General features: G+C 36.8%; 2 protein-coding genes across 3 annotated transcripts; one reads left to right on the top strand and one right to left on the bottom strand.

Moving 5' to 3' along the window:
* LOC109725360 (heavy metal-associated isoprenylated plant protein 19-like) lies at nucleotides 3,603-5,732 on the bottom strand. Its single transcript, XM_020254517.1, has 4 exons — nucleotides 5,596-5,732; nucleotides 4,572-4,606; nucleotides 4,055-4,136; nucleotides 3,603-3,957 (listed from the first exon to the last, which is right to left on the bottom strand). The coding sequence occupies exons 2-4, from the start codon at nucleotides 4,599-4,601 to the stop codon at nucleotides 3,653-3,655; spliced, it is 417 nt and encodes a 138-aa protein (XP_020110106.1). The 5' UTR covers nucleotides 4,602-4,606; nucleotides 5,596-5,732; the 3' UTR covers nucleotides 3,603-3,652.
* LOC109725451 (presequence protease 2, chloroplastic/mitochondrial-like) lies at nucleotides 13,221-16,391 on the top strand. Of its 2 annotated transcripts, none has more exons than XM_020254642.1 (9): nucleotides 13,221-13,482; nucleotides 13,574-13,766; nucleotides 14,003-14,086; nucleotides 14,170-14,267; nucleotides 14,583-14,844; nucleotides 14,937-15,099; nucleotides 15,188-15,368; nucleotides 15,803-15,874; nucleotides 16,041-16,391. In XM_020254642.1, the coding sequence occupies exons 1-9, from the start codon at nucleotides 13,436-13,438 to the stop codon at nucleotides 16,189-16,191; spliced, it is 1,251 nt and encodes a 416-aa protein (XP_020110231.1). In that variant the 5' UTR covers nucleotides 13,221-13,435; the 3' UTR covers nucleotides 16,192-16,391. The 2 variants fall into 2 exon arrangements, with proteins under 2 accessions (XP_020110231.1, XP_020110232.1); XM_020254643.1 differs by having other exon boundaries at nucleotides 13,225-13,482; nucleotides 13,603-13,766.

The following is a 17,614-nucleotide window of genomic DNA, read 5'->3' as shown; positions in this document are numbered from 1 at the left end:
CCGCTGGCGCTGGCTTGCCGCCCGCGCGTCGCACGCGCTGCTCCCGCCTCTCCCGCGACACGTGTGCTCCCCAGAATGCTTTTGGTTTCAATTATAAGTTAATATAAATTCGATAAATATAAAAATTCTTATATAGTAATAATAGTCTTTATTTATTAATTTATATGTATTAGAGATGGTTGAGTAGATAAAATCTAGAAATTTAATTAGTGCTTTTTAACCTCAAGTCTTTGATTACCTTCGCAATTGAGTAGTAGCTTTGGGGATCAAATTATTTATTTCTAATTTTACATTACATCATCTCCATTCAAGAGTACAAATCTTAAAGACCAATGATTGATACTTTTAGAAGTATTCTAGTATATATATATTATATATATTATATTATATATATATATATTTTATATATATATCCCCCCCTGCCGCTCCCTCACGCCGCCGCGCGCGCCGCGACCCTCTCGGCGGCCGCCACGTGTCGGGGTCGCGCCCTCCGCGCGCGCCGCTCGCCCGACCGCGCCGCTCGCGCCCGCGCGCCCCCACACGCGGCCACCCACGCCGGCCGCAGCCACGCCTGCGGCGCCCCCCCGCTCCCTCTCGCGCGCCACGCGCCGCGCGTCGCCAGCCTGCCCAAGCCCGCTCGGTCCGCTGGCTTGCGCCCGCGCGTCCGCCCGCGCCTGCCTCTCCGACCCCTCTCGCCCGGCGACACGTGTCGGCCCAGAATGCTTGGTTCTTCAATTCATAAGTTTTATAATACGATATAATATAAAATAAAATATTATATAAGTTAATAAATAGTCGTTAATTAATTAATATTATAGTTAGCAGAGAGTTGAGCTAGAATACAACTAAAGGCACCACATCATTAGTGCTTTTAACTCAAGTCTTTAGATCTACCCTTCGACAATTAGTGTAGCCTTTGGGATCAAACATTATTTTATCTATACACATCATTCTAGTTACATCATCTCCATTCAAGAGCTACAAATCTAAAAGCACCAATGATTGATGCTTTAGAAGTATTCTAGTTATATAATATATAAATATATATATATATATATATATATATATAGATATATATATTATAATATATATATAAAGTATGGCTACTGTGTTATTAGGAGTAAAGTAGCTCTTGTACTCCTAACTTTCTAATCATCCATCAATTTTAATGGGTGGCTAGGATGTGAGAGAGAAGAAAAATTGAAGAAAAATTCAAACAGAAGAGAAATTGAGACACACAATTTCTTAATTTATCTTCTCTCTCTAACCCTAATCAGCACAAGAACTGTTGTAACACAGTAGCCCTGCTATATATATATAAAACTAGGCCGGAATACTATCAATAGCACCAAGCTATTGGTGCTATTAGATTTTCGGCTTTTGGATGAAAAAATATACGGTTAGAATAATGTGTGCTCTCTCTCTCTCTCTTTATATATATATATATATATATATTTGAAGTATTTATATATATTATTATTGAAGTATGTTATATAACAACTTTAAAGTATTTTATATAATAATATAATTATAATAGTATTATATATAATATTTAAATTATTTTATTATATGCATTATTTTATATATTAGAGATATATAAAGGCCAATTTTGGCATTTAAAAAAAAACTATTTTTTGTATTATTCTTTGTTATTCTGAATAAAATTACTAAAAACGATTTTGGTTCTCCTACGAAACAAACTAAACACAAATTTTTTTTTTTACTCTTCCGTATCCCAGAGTAGTATAGTCGAAGAATAAAAATATTTATTTATTTTTATTATTTTTTTTTTTTGAGAAATATTTATTTTTATTATCAAACGCAGCCTATGGGTAACATTAATTTGCCCCTGAGGCGCCATTTGGGTCACATTTAACCCTAGCCCAAGCCACCCCTAGAAATTAAAAAAATAAATTTAATTTTTTAAAAAATAAAAAGGAAAAGAAACGAAGGGATCAAAAACGCCCTCTCTTCACTGCCATCTCCCAATAGGATCCCTGTTTACCATGTTGTTATCTTTACAGTTTGGTCCATTAACTTATACCGTTTTACGTTTCGGTAAATGTAAACAAAGGTATAAATAGTAGTTGTAAATAATAAAATATTATCAACAAAATGAATTAATCTTTGCACCTCCGGGGTGTGGAATAGTGCTATAAATGATGTATAATAGAACTAAATGTTTTAAACTGGTCATAACATTTTGGATGGTGGAGCGACTGTTCCTAGAGCAAATAGCAAAGGATTTGGTGGTTGGTATTCGAAATCCCAAGTTCGAATCCTACTTGATTCACATTTCTAGCTAAGTTTATTTCTAAATGAAATAAATGAAGCAGATAGCGTGTTATCTATCTCTCAAAAAAAAAAAATATTTTAGATGGTGGCTAAATCTAAGATGTTAAAAGGGTTAAGTATACTAAGAAAAGAGTGGTTCTAGGATGGATAACTTCCTGAAAAGTAGAACGTCACAGTTAGTATCAGAGCTAATTACCGGCCGGAAGTGTGAGATAAGTGTTGGCTGAGTTAGAGTTATACAGCGGGTAGAGTGCGGCATCTTGACCGATGACCGTTATAAATGGAGCACGGCTCCACATAAGGTCCGCTAAGGCTAGCAACATAATCTTTTACCTTCTTTCCCAAATTTCTCCTCTTCTCTCTCTTCTTCACAAACACAGTAGGTAAAGAAGGCATCCACTGTTAACTGAACATACAGAGTAGAAAGCTCGACGTTCCTCATGCAACGAAGGCCGAGGCGACCTCGATCGGGAGCAATGACAAAAGAACCGAAGTGAAGCACCATTTTTCTTGGGTGTATATACTTTTATCACTACAACAAAATATGTTATAGACGACGTTGTTTAGACGATGCTCTATTCAAGCATCTTCAATATTTAGCATGTACCAACATCATGATTAAACGTAGCCAATAAATATATTTTTATCAAAATTAATAATTTTTTTTTAATGTTATATTAAAGTGTCGGTATATTTATCCCAACATGTTTACTTAACGACTCTTTGCTCAACGCTTTTACAAGCATCGGGATTAAAGCGTCGGTATATTTAGCCCAACATATTTACTTAATGGCTTTTTGCTCAACGTTTTTACTTAACCGACACTTTAAAGTGTCGTTCGTTATTGTTTAAAGTGTCCTTAGGTGCAAGATTTATTATATTGCATATATATATTGGAGATAACGGTCGTATATTATCTGTTTCATTCATTTATTTATTTCTTTCATGTAGAAATAAACTTTATTGAAAATATAAAGTAACTAGACTTCAAACTTACGAACTTGGACGCCATCCCTCAATTCAATTGTTACTTGCCATAAATAATAACGATTACTCTTTTTATTTTTTGAGAAAAAAAGTAGCATGCTATCTATTTCGTTTATTTCTTTTAAAAATAAACTTAGCTAGAAATATAAAACAGCTAGGTTTCGAACTTGGGATCTCGAGTTTCAACCACCAATCACTTTGCCATTTGCGCTAAAAGTTGAAAATTTGCAAACAAAAAACATCAGTGTGAAATTTTGGGGAGTAAATTAAGTGTGTTACAGCATAGAATTTTTCTAGTCAACAACAAAACTTGAGCATGTATCAATCAACAAATAAGGCTAACAAAAACACAATTAGTTTAAAGTTACTGCTACACAATTTGACATGCATTAGCATTCTCGTCATTAAACATATGAAAGTTTTCCTCCTCGCTATCATCTAAGTCCTCGTAGCACATTGTCATATACTGCTTAGTTATTGCATTATCATCGCAATTATCTTTCGTAACTGGATTTGATTCATCTTTTTCTCCATCAACATTCCGTTCGATCTTGTTTAGGATCTCTCCTCTCTTTCCCGTCTTTTTCCTGAGCTTCTTTAGAATCTTTTCGACCTCGAATTGGCCCGTCAGAATAGCCTTGTGCGCGTTCATGTCGACTTTAACCGTCTCGACACCTAATAAACAAAGCGATCACATTCGATGCCGCGAAAAAAATTAATTTGAAATGTTTATATGTATTAAAAACAATTTTAGCTTTAGTTAGATTAAGACCTTTCGAATGTTTAAGTGTGTTGAATACTAAACTTTCACACGCCTTGCAATGCATGTACACTTTTAACTCCACCAAAATTTCCTGTTGAAGAAAAATAATTATATGTCATTATGATAGGGATACATAGTAGAAAATTTGTAATATATATGAATACAATTGTGGTAAAAAAGCTATTCTAAAATGGCCCTGTGAACTATAATTTTTTTTTTTCCTTTTCTTTTTATTGATGTCACTTCATTTAGCCAATAAATTGAAAATTTTACCAAATTGATTGATGATTCAATCGAGTTTAACAGTATAAACTACTTTGTAGCAAATAAAACAAGATTAATTAATTACTGATAGCTAATTAAGCCATGAAATATAAGAAAAAAATATTAACTTGGTTGACTATAAAATACTCAGTTAAAAAAAGAAGTAAAAGTTAAATGGTTATAATTTTAGAAATCATTTGTATATTAACGATCATAAAAATAAAATAAAAAAAGAAACTAATTAATCCAGGAACTAGCTTACTTTTTTAGCATTTGGTTTCTGCTCACTCATGGCACCTGCAAAGAGATGTGGTGAAGTTAGATAAATAGAGGGTTTTGCTTGTAAAGATTGTTTCCCATTATTCATTATATATATATATATATATATATATATATATATATATGACAAATTAGCTGTGTAAAAATGTGAGGATTGTTCCTGTGCCATCTCAATATCGTACACTTGTTTCCATATTTAAGGCATTAAATATTTTAGTTCATAAATTTTTTTCATATTTTACTTTAGTCTAGGACAGTTAAAAATTTTGATTTTTATACACACCTTTCACATGACAAATGAATTGAAGGTCATTTTACAACCAATAACATGTTTTTCGAAAGCTGAGGAGTTTAAGACCGATTTGTTTCGATACCCGAACAAGTTATTGAGTGATAACTTATACACTATATGTGAGAATTTCTCGCATGATCATAAGCGAGGAGATCTATTTTTGTTTATCGAACGGTTTTATTAGCATCCATAATTTGACAGGATAATATATGCACTTATAATGTGATTTATCTTATGCCAAATATGATATGTACGTAACTTTTCAGATATTTGATCGTAGTACTCATGTACCTAATGTTATAGACTTATTGAGCATATCAAAAGAGATACAATAAATAAAAAATGTGCACATCCAACCATAGCCCAAGTATAATATATGTAAAAGTTTAGAAACTTGGGCATAGTCCCATATCAAATATACTAAAGAAAAATACCATAATATTGTATTCAAATTTAAATATTCGAGCGAGCGATAGTGGTGGCGGCAAAGACGACCGTCCAATGAATATCAGTATTTTCAAGATTTTTAGAAATTTGAACCAAGAACACAGAAACGCATGCAGAATGCAAAAACAAACTATCAAATTGCAAAAAAAAAAAAGAAAAGAAAAGAAACGTTGTTTTCGTGAAAACCCTCTTTTTTCGGTGGGACATAAATCAGGAAAAAAAGAAAAAGAAAAAACTTGATCTTGATTTTTTTTTTTTTTTAACATACCTGGAGAAAATTTCAATTTAGCCCTTTGATATCATCCTCAAATATGCAAATTTATTTCTCGGCATGCAGAGGATAACTACAACACAACCACCAAAAAAAATAAATAATAATTGTAAAAAAAATAATTATAAAAAAAAAGGAGCTAAATCAATTTGGAGAATGAGGGGTTAAACTGTTGGAGACTCTTTTAATTAGGACAAAAACTATTCCATCATTTTTTCCCCCCAAAAAAAAAAGAAATTTTTTTTTTTAAGCACCACCCACATTAACATTTGTTTTGATGGTTAAAATGGGAGGGTACAAACGTGTTTTATGCCTGTGGTCAACGGTCAAAGCACCCGTCTTAACTAATTGACTATTTTGACCCATGAGTGGGACCCACATGCTTTTTTTTGTTTTCGGCTGACATGTGGGGCCCTCATGAGTGGGACCCACATGTCAGCATCTCAAACCAAAAATAATAATAATGATAATAATAATAATAAGATTCTGCTATACTATCGATAGTACAAATTTTTTGGTATTATTAAGTTTTCTGCCGTTAAATCTACTCTTTGATCATTTCCACCCGTTAGATTATACTATTCAACCAACAACCCACTCAATCCTAATGAATTACTATCATCATAACCGCATATCATTTCATTCAACGACCGAAAATTCAATAGTATCAGACACTTGGTACTATCGATGGTATAGTAGCATAATTTATAATAATAATAATAGTAATAGACGTAATATTAATAATTTCCGAATAAGATATTATTATTATTATTATTATTATTATTATTATTATTTTATGGCTTTTTAGCTTCCAAATAAAATAGTGCTTGTTTGGTGTAGCTTCTATAATATGTAATTAGGGGTTTTAAACGGGCCGGGCGGCCTTTCATTTATTATTGCATTGAGTACTTTGTATCCGTCCGACACTTGAATCAGTGTGGTTCCTTTTGTGTGTGTGTGTGTGAGTGTGTGTTGGACGGCCCGGCATGGACACGATTTTCTTCCGTGCGGGGCCCAGGAGATGTTTTTTTTACCCGGCCGGCACTCGTCCGCCCCCGGTCATACGACTGTAGCATGCCTTATGAGGCTGTCTGGCTTTGGGTGGGGGGGCCCGCGGGGGCTCTCCAAGGATCTTTTGGGTTGACTAAAAGTGTCCTTCCCAACAGTCAAAATTTTGACTGTTGGAGAGAGGTAGTTTGGTCCAAAAGATTTAAATTTTAATATTTTTATACAATATCTTCTTTATGAATTTGAAAATTTAAAAATTTGTAATTATTTTTTATAATATCAATTCTCTTCTCTCAAATAAGTACAAAAAGAGTGATTAAAAATATTTTTTTCTGAAAAAAAAAATTGGACAAAAAATAACTGTGGAAAGAGAAGGAAAAAAAGAAAGGGCCTGGTAGCCTGGCAGGCTGGCAGGAAGCCCGGCCCGGCCCGGCACGGCCCGTGCTGGGCGGGCCCGGGGGCCGGGCCGGGTCTTCTACTTCATGGAAACGGGCCGGCACGGCACGGCCCGGATTAAGAACCGGGTCGGGCCGGGCCGACCAGTGGCCCGATTTGGCCCGGAAAATGTGGGCCGTGCCAGCCCGGCACGGCCCACATTACATCCCTATATGTAATATAGCTTCTCTAGTCTATTGCAAAATATGTAGGATAGTAAATTAAGTCTTTGAAAATAGAAAATATTGTTCTATTTGGATGTATAAATATTTTAATTAGTATATGTTTTTTATTTTTTTCGAAAAGCTTTTGTGCTTAATAGATGAAGAATATGACTAATAAGTCTCCAAAAGCATATCATATTCAATTTTCGAATTGTTTTTTTTGAATAAAATAAATAATCTTATAGGTGTGTATATTATCCGACTTAAAAACATGCTTCTCAGTAACTTCTAAAGATGTAAAATCAAATTCTTAACTTGCAATCAAAAAGAAAATTTTCAAAGTGCATAAGTTATAATTGAATAACTTATTCTGACATTCGAATAATTCCTATAGGAAATAAGTTATCACTTGGTAACTTGTTCTCACATCCAAATTAGTCTCTTTTTGAATATCTTATCTAAAATATTTCTTTTATTTGTTCAAGTAAAATACATTAATTGGTATTAGATGCCTACAATGAGGTGATATATTCATCCCCTAAGTTATTTCTAAGAGTAAAATAAATCACCACCAAAAACCTCTTATTTGGCATAAGTAATTGCTGGGTAATACGTTCCGACATCCAAATAGTTAGCTCTTAAAATTTCTACTTTCATAAGAGCCTAAAAATTATACAGTTGGCTTTAGTTTATTGTTTTGTCAATTTATTTAAGAAAATGTTAATTTAAGAGGTTTAATTCAAATAATTCTTACTTAAAGTAATGTAATTTAATTTAACATAATATAAGATTACCCAATGACAATTTTGCTAGATTTTATTATTTATTTTGTGATTTAGCTTGGACCACTTGAGGGGTCCAATATCTAATGGGCTCTAGTTGAGATTGCTAGACAGTTCAAATACTATTTCAAAATTTAGTCAGTGTTTGGCTACGTTGTTTGGCTACCTTCCGAAAAAGTGATTTTGGATCCAAAAATAATTTTCGGCTAAATAAAACATTTGACAATCTCGTTTTCAAAATCTAATTCTGATTTTTAAAATTAATTTTCTAACTTTCAAGACCCAAAATCAAAAGCACCTAAAATCTACTTCTTGAATCTATTTTTGATTTTGAACTCAAACTTCAATTTTATATTTTAATTTTAGATTCAAAATTTAAATTTAAATTAAAATTTTAGTTTTAAAATTAAAATTTATATTTGAAATTTTAAATTTCAAATTTTAACTTTTATATTTCAAATTTCGAAATTTAAAATTTAAAATTTAGATATTAAAATTCAAATCCCAATTTTAAAATTTAAAATTCAAAATTTTAAATTTTAAATTTCAAATTTAAGATAAAATTTAGAATTTAGGATTTAGAATTTAAAATTTAAACTTTAAAATTTAGAATTTAGAATTTAGAATTTAAAATTTAAAATTTAAAATTGTAAATTGTAAATTGTAAATTGTAAGTTTTGATTTCAAATAAAAAATTTCAAATTTTGAAAAATGAAATTTAAATTTTTAAATTTTAACTTTAATGTTAATTTTAAGTTTTAAATTTCAAATTTAGATTTTATATTTGAAATTAAAAATTAAAATTTACATTTTAAATTTTAAATTATATTTTAATTTTTACTTTTTATATTTTAAATTTTCAAATTTCAAATTTATATTTTAGATTAAAATATCAAAATTTAAAATTTTGCAAAAAATTTAAAATTTAAAATTTAATATTTAAAAAATTTAGTTAAATTTAAATTCAAATTTTAATTTTTTATAATGAAATTTAGTAAAAAAAATTATTGTATATCAATATCTAAAAAATTTTGCTAAATAGCTTTACAAAATAATTTTAGAAGAATTACTTTCCATCTAAATTTTGTCGCATACTTTATTGTTTTTAATCAAAATCAATTCTGTAAATCAAAATTAATTCTACAGATATTATTTTTTCAGAATCTATGCCAAACAGGCTGCACAGGGGAAGTGTGAGTTCCTCGAGTATTCCATCATGTTTTAGTTACCGTTTTAGGATACTAAAACAAGAATGAAGACGGCGGAGGTGAGCCAAAACGGGAAGACAGCGGAGGCGACGCGCACAGCGGAGGCGACGCGCACAGCGAAGGTGTTTGGGAAGGCCTTTGAATCCTCGGTGAACCGGAGCCTGAAGACCCCCAGCTCTTACACCTCTGGGCTCTGCCAAGAACTCGAGACGAGGTTTCAAACGCTCAAATGTAAATTAGGCTACGGAATTAAAGGTCTCACTTGCCTCCAACGTTCGTGCCTTAATGGATGCTCATCCACCTCCTCCAAAAAGCTGCGCTGGGCGGATGCCTGTGGTTCAGCATTAACTCGAGTTTCCATCTTTGAGAAAGATGACTCCACCACCCCCATTGTCATTAAGGAAGACTTGCAATGGATTGAGCAAGCCTTAAGCAAGAGCACACCTACTACTCTGGATAAGAAGAGCTTCAAGGAGGCTCTCCTCTCTACTCCCCCAACTCCATCACACCCAACTCCACCTCGCTTTTCCACTGCCCGAGCTCCCAGGCACACCAGCTTCAAGCTCAAAGGAAGGTGTTTCCGGTGCCTGGGAAGGGATCACTGGGCTGCCGACTGCCGAGATCCCATTAGGTGCTCTTTGTGTTTTAAAACAGGTCACAAAGCCCGGAGCTGCATGGACCATCTACCTTTCAACGTCTACCGTGCGACGCGCGCGCGCCCTTCATACTTGAGCGCCTTCGTCCCTCTATCTGAAGACTTCTCCGCCCGACAAAATAGGCGACGCAATGCCATTCTCGTCGACGTGGTACCCCCGGCGAACCTCGGCCACTTCACGCAGGACACTATTGCTCACGGCCTCGCAAACCGCTTTGGGGGCTACCCATCAGATTTCTTGGTCTCCAGGTACAGGGAGCGCGACTTCGTCGTCTTCCTTCCTGAGTGGGTCACCGCTAAATCCCTCATCCGTAGGGAGCTCATCAGCCTAGGTGAGCTCAGGCTCAGGTGTTTTGCCTGGCACCCATACAGAGGGGCTCGACGCTTCCATCCTCCTTACAACGCATGGATTCGGCTGGTCCGCCTTCCGTACGAATGTTGGTCCTCCCGAACTGTCGCGGCCCTCGTCGGTGGCTTCGGCCGATTTATCAAAGTGGACGATCTTACTAGGCGGATGGCAGATCTTTCGGGCTACCGCTGCCTTGTGGCCGTGAACTATCTCTCAGACATTCCTGAGAACGTCGAGATCACTTTCGGCGATATCTCCATCTCGGTGCTAATACAGCTAGAAAAGTAGGCCCGGAACGGCGGACCTGGGAATCCTCCGCCTCCGATTGTTAGAACTGATCATCATGATCCTGATGAGGGTTCGCACGAAGTTGAGCGCCGCATCTTTGCTGATAGCAAAGGGAGCGGAGCCACCTTCGGCGGTCGTGAAGCCATGGTCGGAATTGATCGGCCTTCGGTCGGCGGAGCCACCGCCGGCGGCAGCGCAGCCATGGTTGGACGAACCCCGGTCGGCGGAGATCAAGGCGGGAGAGTCCCGCTCGGCAATGACCCGGTCAACGGAGATCAAGGCGGGAAAGCCACAATTGACAGCATCCAGGCCAATGTAGTTCTGGTCGACAGAGCTCCGGCCAAACTCTACCCTTTTACCCCCCCGCCCGACCTCCACCTGGTCAGAAAAGCGCCGGTCGGCGGAGACCTGGACGGCGGAGCCCTAGCCGGTGGAGACCACGCGGGATGGGTCTTGGCCGGTGCCGACTCGGACGGAGGAGCTCTGGTCGATGCCGTCCCGGTTAGAGGAGATCTGGCTGCTAGAGATTCTGCAAGATCGCCTCGGAATCGTCTCGGACCTTCCTTTTTTGTGAAACTAGTTCAAAAGGGATGCAAAAGTTTCGGTTTTACAGGTTGCAACAATCCTATTTCAGTTGACTTTGATCATTTTGCACCCCCCTAAGTTCCACCATATTTCCCCCCATTCAGATCTCTCCAAAAAGCACTATCTTCTACGGGGACTCGCGCCCACACTCAGGAGATTGGTTCGAAAATTGGGTAGGGCCCGAGATCTCGAAAAGTCACCACGGCTTTAACCATGGCATTGATTACGACAGACTCATCCCTCCCTTCGGCCTCACGCCTTTATTGACGTTAACATTAATTGCTCCTTCTGCGGGTAGCACCTCGACGGATCCGCAATGGACCGTCTTTCTGCACTTGCATGGCTTGGGCCCCACCAGACTGGGCCACTTTCCTCCACCTCGCGAGTGCCATCTCTTGAGCCCCCCGAGCTCCAACAAGGCTTTAGAGCCCAAAGAGAACGCAACTGGACGCCGCCCGCTCGGAACCCCCACTCATATAGGATCATTTCCTCAGCGTTACTCCGCAAATTTGCGCTCCACCTCATCGGAAATTTATTCGTACCCGACCGAACTTCAAATGGGCTGGCCCACTATCCCCAAGTCCCCTTGGGTCTCAGGCTGTGTCGCGCCCACCCAGGCTTCTCTCTCTGGACCCCTCGATTTCGGGCACGCTGATGGATCACGCTCCGCTCACTTGAGGTCCGACCCTATGGAACAGACAGCGGCTGCAGTTGACCCACCTCTCTCTATTGCTGTCTACAAATGTGTCGATCAAGCACTACCCAGGTCGAGCGCGCGGCTCAACAACTTGACATCTGACTCCGTGCTTGACAGAGCGATGTGTAGGAAAGCGCGACTTTCCGAAAGCGGATCGCCAGGCATTGGAACCACGGCGCGCAAATGGACCAGGAAGAAAATAAAGTCGAAAAGCAATCTATGCGGGGTCAGCCTTTCCGATGCAGAAGCCACGGAGCGTCGCAAGTTCATCCGCGCGAACGTGTAGGATCTGGACACTTTAGGCGGAAGTGAAGCCTTTTTTGTGTGCCCTACTTTTTTGATGTTTAACATTTTAAGTTGGAATGTCAGGGGTCTTAACGACCCCGTAAAGCATCGTAGTGTCAGGTCCGTTGTCGCTAGTTATTTCAACTCCGTTATTTGTATTCAAGAATCCAAGGTGGACTCCGTATCTCGCTCTTTCCTCCGCTTTTGCTGCGGCTCTAGCTTTGACAAGTGCCAATTTGTTCCGGCTATTGGGGCCTCCGGTGGAATTATCACTTGCTGGAGTTCGAAATTTTTCAAATCCGATGAGGTTTTACTACGAAAGTTCTCGTTGACTTTACACTTGACCCACCTCACTACTGGGAAATCGTTCTATATCACCAACGTCTACGGGCCACCAGCTTGGGACGGCAAAGAGGAGTTATGCTCAGAACTCATATCTCTTTGCAACTCTTGCACCTCAAACTGGGTAATCTGCGGTGACTTCAACTTCACCAAAAATTATTCTGAAAGGAAAGGCAAATCGTGGAGTAATAAAGCTATGTCCATGTTCGCGGATCTCATTTCTGGTCTCGAGGTCATAGACCTACCATTGTCCAACTAATATTACACTTGGTCGAATATGCAACACCGTCCGTCTCTAGCCAAGCTCGACAGATTTCTTATCTCAACGGAATGGGATCAATCTTTTCGCCTCTACAAGGTCAAAGCACTCCCCAGGATCACCTCTGACCATACCCCAATACTTCTCACTACGGGCCGCCCACTCGTGCCAAGGAAATTTCGTTTTGAGCCTGTATGGCTAACAAAGGAGGATTTTCTTACCAAAATACCTCTCTGGTGGAACGAAGTTGGCCGCAAGAACTCGGCGATCCTCACCATAACAGCTAAACTCAGGCACTGCAGAATTCGGATAAAGGAATGGTGCAAGACCCACTTCCACAGTATTTTGATTACCAAAAAACACTTAATGACCGAACTTCAAAGACTAGACTGTTGAAGCATAAAAAAAAAAGAGAGAGGAATGAAAGAGGAAGAAGAAAGAAAAAAAAAAAAGAAAAAAAATAANGTATGAATATTCCTTTCTATGTTCACGTAAAATTCCAGCAATTTTTATATTTGCCACTAATTTCTTTTTTTTATTATATTTTAGGACCTATGACATATTTTCTGAAAGTTCATGCTGATTAATGAAATTCTTATTAATTTTTAACTGGGTTTTTAGTATCTTAACATTACATTAATATTAAGTTATTAGCAGAAAAATCATAATTCATTAATGGCGTATATACCTTTTCTTTAGATTGAAGATGTTAATGGAGTAAACGTTGTGAAGCACAACCTTTTAACAAATAACATTGTCTACTTGGAAGTTGTATTTGATATGAGTCCCTTGAAGCAAGAATTTCTTCAGCTAGTACCACTGTTCTGGTGAGAATTCTTTTCCTTCAATCTCAAAATTATTTAAACTTACTGGATTTTTGCATGAAACTTGTATTGATACTGACACATTCTCAAACGGTCAATCTTTGCTGGAAATGGGCACAAAAGATATGGATTTTGTACAGCTTAACCATCTGATTGGAAGAAAGACTGGAGGAATCTGTATTTACCCTTTCGTATCTTCTAAAAGTGGAAAAAAGATGGATTTATGTGCCCATGTCATTGTTCGTGGAAAAGCCCTGTCGGAACGGGTAGAGGACCTATTCAAACTGGTAATACTACCCTTTTCAGCTTTAGAACCCCTGATTTACATTCTCTCTGTGTACTTTTTGTGGTTTAAGCCATTCATTACTTCCTAGCTTACATGTTAGGAATTCAAGAACTTCACCTACACAGCTTAAATAGCAAGCATCACACTAGTTTCCTAAAAACACCTTTTAATTAGGGATACATTAGAGCATTGGAATATTAGTTTATTGCATAAATAAGTGATATGTTTTTGCTGCAGATAAACTGCATTCTTCGAGAAGTTGAATTCAAGGAAAAGCAACGCTTTAAACAGTTTGTTGCTCAAAGCAGAGCAAAAATGGAGGTTTTTCGTTAGATTTTCTTTTGATGTGTCATGATCTCAAAAAGCTGTATATTACGTTGCTCTAACAGATTTCTATTTTGCAGACAAAAATAAAAGGCTCTGGTTCTTTCATTGCAGCTAGAAGAATAAATGCTAAGCTAAATGTTGCTGGATGGGTTGATGAACAAATTAGTGGCATTAGGTTGTCCATCGTGCAATATTGCCTTACTCCAATCCTCAAAATTTATACTAAAATTAGTTTGTGGTATTTTTGTATTTATTTTGTGTTATTAATAACTTCAACATCATGGTGGTAATTATTAGTAATAATGATAACATCTCTATTGATTATCGATTATTTGAAAACATTCATCACGAATTTTTAAATGCAAAGAACTCTGAACAGTTGCTTCATTTGATGACCATTTTTAGAGTACTATGGGAGGAACACATTTTGTCTATCATACTTTTCAGTGAATTTGACGCTTACTATGACAGTCAAATATATGTTAACCAGCTATATGGAGTTCTTACAAGATCTTGAGAAGAAAGTTGATGATGATTGGGATAAAATTTCTATTTCGCTCGAGGAAATACGTAAGTCCCTTCTCTCAAGGAAAGGTTGCACGATTAATATGACGTCGGACGAGGAAAATCTTGTGGCCGCTACAAAATATCTTTCCAAATTTGTTGATTCCCTTCCGACTGCATTTCCTGGGAACAATTCCTGGGAAACCATACTTTCTCCCGGAAATGAAGCAATTGTCATTCCCACACAGGTGCACCTTCCACTTTTCAACCTAAATGGAATTCAACTAAAGTAACGTCTTTGATATATGAAATTAACATTCTTTTCTCATCATCTCTACAGGTTAACTATGTTGGGAAAGCTGCTAACATATATGAGAGTGGATATCAGCTCCATGGAAGTATTTATGTAATTTCTAGTTGTGTCAACACGACATGGCTACGGGAACGCCTTAGAACTAGCGGTGGTGCATATGGAGGAGGATGTAGTTTTGATGCTTATTCCGGTATAGCCGTGTTTTAAACCATAATGATTGACCAGAAGTTGAGTAAGAGGTAGATGTATTTTTACTAATAATTGGTTTCCCGGGGCAGGAGTTTTCTCATTCTCTTCTTATCGTGATCCCAACTTGTTGAAAACCCTAGCCATATATGATGGGACAGCCGGCTTTCTCCAGGAGCTAGAACTAGATGATGATAGTCTCACAAAAGCAATAATAGGTACTATAAGAGACTTAGAAGGTTATCAACTTCCAGATGCAAAAGGTTACAGCAGGTATGAGCAAATACATATCATCTGTAGGTTTATATCCTGTTAGTTTGATTTCTGAAGACTGATATGAGTTTGGTGTCTTTCTGAGGTTCATACCTTCTAGCAGATAACATAAAATGCTGTGATCTGTTTTCACAATCACTTATTTAAATTCGGAGGAGAAGTGTAACATAAAATATCTTGATTTAGAATGTGCCCCCTTTGAAGTTGACTGGCAATTCCAATCCAAGGATTATAAGTCAAACTGAGTTATGGTTCAGCTAATTTTTAACATGTAAGGGAAAAACATATGCATCTGATTGCAAACAATGGCTCATGTCATCTTGCTTTAATTTATCTTCCACAATCACTTCCTTCTTTTCTGGATAAATTGGAGTTATTTCGTCCTGATTCTTCTCTGAAGTATCAGTAACTGTTTGTTTTTCTGTATTTCTCAGTCTACTTCGATACCTAAGAGGCATCACGGAAGAATATCGAGAGAAAAGACATGGAGAAGTCCTATCAACCACGTAAGTTTCATATTTAGTCTGGTGGTTTTTTAGATTTGGACAAACCAGAACAAATTTTTGGTTTTCTTGTGTCGACCCTTGAGTGTGCTCGAACTACACAAAATGGTCGATTTCTTCCACCTTAAAGAATTGCAGTTACTGATACTTCTCCTCATGGATTTTGCAGTGTGAAAGATTTTAAGGAGTTTGGTGATGCACTTGAGGCAGTAAAGGATAAGTGGGTCGTGGTTGCCGTTGCATCGCCTAGTGATGTTGCTTCAGCAAACGAGCAGCGGCCTGGATTTTTTGATGTTAAGAAAGTCCGCGAAGTTTCGTGAGCTGGAGACTGTTGTCGGCCAGTTTTATCACATCTCATGATCTGGATCACAAATCTCAAAACCTAGCATTACTGAAATGAACTTGGTAATTTCTTTGCAGCATCTTAATGGACATTAATAATCAGAACACATGGTGTACTTTAGACTAGATCGAGTGATTTGTACTTGTTTATTCCCTATATCTGCTTATATCATCTGTGGAGAGTNAAGAAAGATAGCATGCTACCCGTTTCGTTTATTTTTTTAAAAAATAAACTCTGCTGGAAATGTGAATCAACTAGGATTCGAACTTGGAACCTCAGGTATCAACCTTCAAGTCTTTTGTCACTTGCGCTAGTGACGGTCGGTAGTGTTTTGATATGTTAAAATTAATTAGGACTCGAGTTTTTGGCTTTAGATTTAGTATGCATAAGTTTTTAGAATAATTTTGCTATTTCAAGATGGTGGGTAATTTTTTGCAAGGGAAAGATAGCTAGTTTTCCTACTTCATTCATTAAAAGCGAGGTAAACATAGCTATGAAAGCGAGGCCTCGTGTGGCTTCACCAAAAAAAAAAAAAAGAAGAAAAAAAAAGAGATAAGAACAAAAGGAAGAGAAGCGCATCCTAAATCAAACTTAATTAAGATGGTGATGGTATTAATAAATAAATATACCTTGTATAGATTAAATTCGATATATCCAATCACTTTTAGTCAGTGTAATCTTATTAGATTTCTGTGAATTTATCACTGATAATTTTAAATCGATCTGTTAATGTCATTGTCTATTTACAAATTTTGTTAAATTATAATTAAAAATGTTGATCCATAGACTTTTATATTGAGCATCTAACGCTATGTACTTTCAAATTTATTTTACTTCAATAGCTATTCTTATAATTTACTATCAGAAAAGATAATATTTCTGCATCCAATGCAATTGCATATTTATGAACAGCACGTGTATGGACATTTGATTTCATGTCATATTCGAATCCACCTTTACTAAGTTGTAGCAGTTTTCTCTGTTTAAATAGCAAAGCACGGAATTAAAAGTGTGAGATAAATAAAGTGAATGGAGTCGTTTATTCACATTTCCATTTCATATCTGTAATATGTAATCATCCATTTCATTCGCTCATACACAAACGAAAGCCAGTGTAACATTATTATTATTTTTTTTAATATCTTGATGAATCACAATTAAAAAAAAAAAAATGCACTGCCATGTAGAAAACTTTCTCCACAAAAATGGAAAAGAAAACACACATTTTTTTTTTTTTGAGAAAAAGGTAGCAAGCTACCTACTTCATTCCTGAAGGAAAATGAACTAGACATACAGGGTGGAGGTAGCTGGGGCCTCGAAGAAAAACGGGAAGTAGAGACAGGGAGAGAGAAGAAGCGAGAGCAAAAAAAAAAAAAAAAAAAAAAAAAAAAAAAAAAAAA

This window comes from Ananas comosus, linkage group 20 (genome assembly GCF_001540865.1).
Source record: "Ananas comosus cultivar F153 linkage group 20, ASM154086v1, whole genome shotgun sequence".
NCBI lineage: Eukaryota > Viridiplantae > Streptophyta > Magnoliopsida > Poales > Bromeliaceae > Ananas > Ananas comosus.
Note: the sequence above shows the minus strand (reverse complement) of the source record. Positions and strands in the feature narration are given on the sequence as shown.

What these genes read in the sequence shown, in the direction of transcription:
- LOC109725451 (XM_020254642.1), top strand. Translation starts at nt 13,436, where the DNA reads ATGAGTCCCTTGAAGCAAGAATTTCTTCAGCTAGTACCACTGTTCTG. An exon ending in GAACAAATTAGTGGCATTAG is followed by an intron (nt 14,268 to 14,582) that starts GTTGTCCATCGT and finishes TATGTTAACCAG; the next exon opens with CTATATGGAGTTCTTACAAG. An exon ending in GATGCAAAAGGTTACAGCAG is followed by an intron (nt 15,369 to 15,802) that starts GTATGAGCAAAT and finishes TGTATTTCTCAG; the next exon opens with TCTACTTCGATACCTAAGAG.
- LOC109725360 (XM_020254517.1), bottom strand. Translation starts at nt 4,601, where the DNA reads ATGAGTGAGCAGAAACCAAATGCTAAAAAA. An exon ending in AGAAACCAAATGCTAAAAAA is followed by an intron (nt 4,137 to 4,571) that starts GTAAGCTAGTTC and finishes TTTCTTCAACAG; the next exon opens with GAAATTTTGGTGGAGTTAAA. An exon ending in CACACTTAAACATTCGAAAG is followed by an intron (nt 3,958 to 4,054) that starts GTCTTAATCTAA and finishes TTTGTTTATTAG; the next exon opens with GTGTCGAGACGGTTAAAGTC.